The 4,597-nt window shown below is 38.9% G+C and overlaps 1 protein-coding gene across 1 annotated transcript in view; it reads left to right on the plus strand.

Annotated features, from left to right (window-relative positions):
- Positions 1–3,670, plus strand: part of LOC102205695 (protein NLRC3-like) — a 20,449-nt gene extending 16,779 nt beyond the window's left edge. Inside the window, exons 11-14 of the mRNA XM_005753930.1 lie at positions 1,288–1,461; positions 1,725–1,895; positions 2,008–2,054; positions 2,214–3,670. Coding sequence (XP_005753987.1) covers positions 1,288–1,461; positions 1,725–1,895; positions 2,008–2,054; positions 2,214–2,797 — 976 coding nt within the window. The 3' untranslated portion in view covers positions 2,798–3,670. The remainder of the gene's footprint in view (positions 1–1,287; positions 1,462–1,724; positions 1,896–2,007; positions 2,055–2,213) is intronic.
- The last annotated feature ends 927 nt before the right edge of the window (positions 3,671–4,597 follow it).

Raw genomic sequence — 4,597 nt, forward strand, 5'->3', positions numbered from 1 at the left:
CGGCTAAACATGTCACTCCTGGTCTGATTGGGGAGGGGACCAGAGAAAACTACAGAGTCTGACATTGCCACAGATTTTCATATAGCCACAGATTTATTGAAGGGGGGATGCCTTACAATATAAAGTGACTTGAGCACTGTTGTTGTGATATGATGCTGTATAAATAAAACTGAATTAAATTGAATGTTGTGACTTTGAGGAATAGCTATGGGAGTAAAACAGCACAGCAGAAAACTTTATCGATCCTTTAAAAGCAGATACAAGTACCAACATTTTTATATTTGGCCATCTGGAGCCATTTGAGTTACTTCATGATTGCTAATGGCATATAGAGCACTTAACCACAGTATACATGCTTGCATGAATCAAATATATTTATTCAATTTATGGGTACATGGTTTTCTTAATTCAGTTATTTATACAAGACATTATCTAAAAATTCTCTCAGTGCCTTTTAAATCACAAGGTATGAATTCTGAACTAGTGCTGTCCCCTGAAAAGTTCAGCTTACTGTGCTTTACCCTTACCTCATTTGATCCTGTGTAAATTGTCTGGGATGTGATTTCAATAAAACATCTACCTGTATTTGTACATCACTATGACCCTCATAGAAAATTATAGGAAAAAATGTATTGTACAGTAGAGTTTGTAAATAATCTGAGCCTATTATTTACAAATAATCTGAGATTTTTAAAGTATCTGTATAAAAATGTATGATTTGACAGTAAGATAACTTAAAAGCCAATTTTGTTTTCTAATATGTTGCGCCAAACCATGACCCTAAACACTGCTCAAAATCTACTAAGGCATTCATGCAGAGGAACAAGTACAATGTTCTGGAATGGCCATCTCAGTCCCCAGACCTGAATATTATTGAAAATCTATGGTGTGACTGTCCATGCTCGGAAACCATCAAACCTGACTGAACTGGAGATGTTTTGTAAAGAAGAAAGGTCCAAAATACCTTCAACCAGAATCCAGACTCTCATTGGAAGCTATAAGAAGTGTTTGGAGGCATTATTTCTGCAAAAGGAGGATCTACTAAATATTGATGTAATTTTTCTGTTGGGGTACCCAAATTTATGTACCTGCCTAATTTAGTTTAAGTAACTATTGCACACTATTGCTGATCCAAACAACCAATGATTTATGAAGGAAAAACATGAAAATTATCAGGAGTGCCCAAACTTTTGCATACCACTGTAGTTGATAAGATTTTATGCTCATTATTAGATTATTTGTTTATTCAAACCAATCATTGTGTCCTATTCATTATGGTCTTTTCAGACTGAGTGTCTGCAACCTGTCAGAAAAAAGCTGTGAAGCTCTTTCTCCAGCTCTCTCCTGCCAGTCATCGAGTCTGAGAGAGCTGGACCTGAATAACAACAACCTGAAGGATACAGGAGTGAAGGCACTGTCCACTGGACTGGAAAGTCAACACTGCAAACTGGAAACTCTCAGGTTAAGATTAGCCTCTACAATCAGTATTTACACTGTGAATTAAGATGACTGTTTCTCTGCTTACATTGTTATATTATAATATTTATTTTTATTACGTTTTCTATTGGGACACCTGATTATTGGTTGAAGTTAATGGTCTGGATTATAATTAAAGAAACAAAATGTGATGATAATAATAATCAGCTTAATTAAATGATAGATCACAGTACGTCAGCGTTTTGTTGCTTTAGTAGCTTATCCAGCCTCATTTTGTGTGCCTCCAGGCTTTCGGGCTGCTTGATCACAAAGGATGGCTGTGCTTCTCTGGCCTCAGCTCTGAACTCCAACCCCTCTCATCTGAAAGTGCTGGACTTGAGTTACAATCATCCAGAGGATGCAGGAGTAGAGCTTCAGACTGGAGTAAAGGATCAACGCTGGAAACTGGAAAACCTAAGGTTGATGAGATGACATTATTGTTAATGACTGAGCACAATGGGTGTTGATACACTGGATGTAATTTCTGTTTTTGCATGTTGAAAGATATGGTGCTGATATTTGTCATTTCAGGGTGGAACCTGCTGGAGCAGAGTGGTTGAAACCAGGATTGAAGAAGTGTAAGTGTTTTGTTTTTTTAATTCATAAAGATAAAACAGTAAATATTAAGCTGTCTTTATATTTTGGTGTCATTCTCTTAAGATTATCACTGATACTGTGAAGTGTTAAAGGAACAGCTGGTAGATTAACTGCAGCTGCATTGTCTCTTTTCTTGACAGATCTCTCTAAACTTACAGTCAACACAAATACAATAAACAAAAATCTCAAACTGTCTATGAATAACATGAAGGTGACACATACGAGAAACAACTTCATATATCCCGATCATGCTGACAGATTTGTTGACTGGTGTCAGCTGCTGTGTAAAGATGTTTTACATGGTCGGTGTTACTGGGAGGTGGAGTGGACAGGTGAGGTTGACATATCAGTAAGTTACAGAGGAATAGCAAGGAAAGGAGAACGAAAAAACTGCAGATTTGGAGAGAATCCTCAGTCCTGGAGTCTGGACTGCTCTAATGCCCGCGGCTACACTGTGTATCACAATCAGAGAATATCAGTCATTCACCCCTCATCCTCCTTGTCCCCTTCCTGTGGCCCTAATCGAGTAGCAGTGTATGTGGACTGTCCTGCTGGCACTCTGTCCTTCTACAATGTCTCCAGTGACTCTCTGATCCACCTCCACACCTTCAACACCACATGCACTGAACCTCTTTATCCTGGCTTTGGAGTCTGGCACCATTCATGTGGTTCCTCAGTGCGTCTGTGTTCTGTGCAGGTAGAAGTATCTCCTTCTGTTAGATAAGCTGTGTAACTGCAGATGCACAGACAAATCTGCAGGCTCTCAGACAAACCTGGAGACAAGAGACTAGGAGCACAGAGGGAAACACACACAGCATGAGGGGGTGACGCAACACTGACAGAGAGAAACACAGGGCTAAATCACGTTTAACGTCTACATGAGGGATTTCTTAAGAATTTAAAGATTGTGTCTCATTATTCCAGTGATTCTGTAACTGCTGAGTGTCTTTAGTGTCTTATGTGAACAATTCTGACCTGCCTGGTTGTTTAAAGATAGATGTCTTTCATGTCCACTCTCACTTTTTGTTTTAATATTTGGAGCATCTGTGTATGTTTTATAGTTTCACTTTTTTTTTCCTGAAATGAGACAAAATCGAAAACGTAAACTTTGAAGACCAAATGAAACTTTAAACGTTTATTTTACAACACTAGTTTATGTACATAGTATACATGCAGTATTATATAATTGATATAGAAGGGTGTGTTGTAGATATGTATAAATCATTTTATTTAGTATTAGAGGGGAAAAAACAACTCTTGAAATACACCTTCTGTCTTTGTGCTGTCTTGTTAGCACAACTGGTATTAGAAACAGACGACTCTGGAACGTATGTCGTTTTGTATTCAACACGAAGTGGGTTTCCTTGCCACCAGCAAGTTTCAAACAGTTGTTCACTGGTGTTACGGCCCTAGCTGGGCCTCCTCCTGAAGGTGCCTGTGTGGGCGTGTCACACTACCTCTTCTGCCTGAGGTGCCACCTTTCCCTTTTATTACTGACTCTTAATTACTGACGTGAGTCAGTAATTAAGGAGATTTAAGCCCAGGGAAAGGTGAGCTCTGGGCCAGAGTGCCGTTGCAGCTAGTGAGCTGTGCGTGTTTGTGGTGTTTGCAGCTAGTGAGCTGTGTGTGTGTTTGTGAGTGGTTACAGCTAGTGAGCTGTGTTATTGTGGTTTGCAGCTAGTGAGCTGCTCTCCTTCTTTTTGGCTTACGTTTTACTTTATTGACCAACGCCTGAGTTTTGTTTTTCTTAAATGGTGATAGCGGCTTGTCCGTCTCTTTTAGTTGAGTTTGAAAGGGAACTTTAATAAAACTCTTTGATTTAACCCTTTTGCCTCCTTGACTCCTTTTTCTGACCCGGTCACTTTTTGTTACTTTCCCCTCACCGCCTAGACCCATCAGGGGAACGTAACACTGGCACAAACTGCTCAATCCAGAAAAACTAAAACTGTGAAATTCACCTCAAATATAAATGTGTTTGTATGGATTTGAATATTGCAAACAGAAATAATGTCCCAGGTTGAAGCTGAGTTGTTGTTAGCACTTGACGAGACTTTTTTTTATTTTTTTTTTGCCTGTCCCGTTTGGCTCTTTTGCCATCAGAATTATTGTCTAAAGGCAAAGAAAGATGCCCAACGGATTTACTTTGCCAAATGGACCATCCCAGCCTTGCTGTAATGGTCTATTTGATTCACCTTTTGTTTATTTTATTTTCACTTGCTAAATACGGGACAGACTTGACTGGGGAAAAGAAAGGGGAGAAAGAAAGAGGGAAAGAAAAACAGCGGGGAAGAGGGACGGGGATAAAGGGCAAAAAACAAAAACCAACAAAATAAGCAAACAAAAAAATACATATATCAATCACCTGGATCACCTGTTGAGAAAGAAAAAAGAGAAAAGCAGAAGAAAAAAAAGCAATATAATAAAAAACATCACGATGATCTATGTGATTATAACAGTAAATATTAAACATCATTGTGCAGCACGTAAGATCGACAGCGCACAGTGTGCTTTGAGGTAGGAGCCA

Source organism: Pundamilia nyererei, unplaced genomic scaffold, assembly GCF_000239375.1.
Source record: "Pundamilia nyererei isolate P.nyererei 1_Seehausen unplaced genomic scaffold, PunNye1.0 scaffold00480, whole genome shotgun sequence".
Lineage (NCBI taxonomy): Eukaryota > Metazoa > Chordata > Actinopteri > Cichliformes > Cichlidae > Pundamilia > Pundamilia nyererei.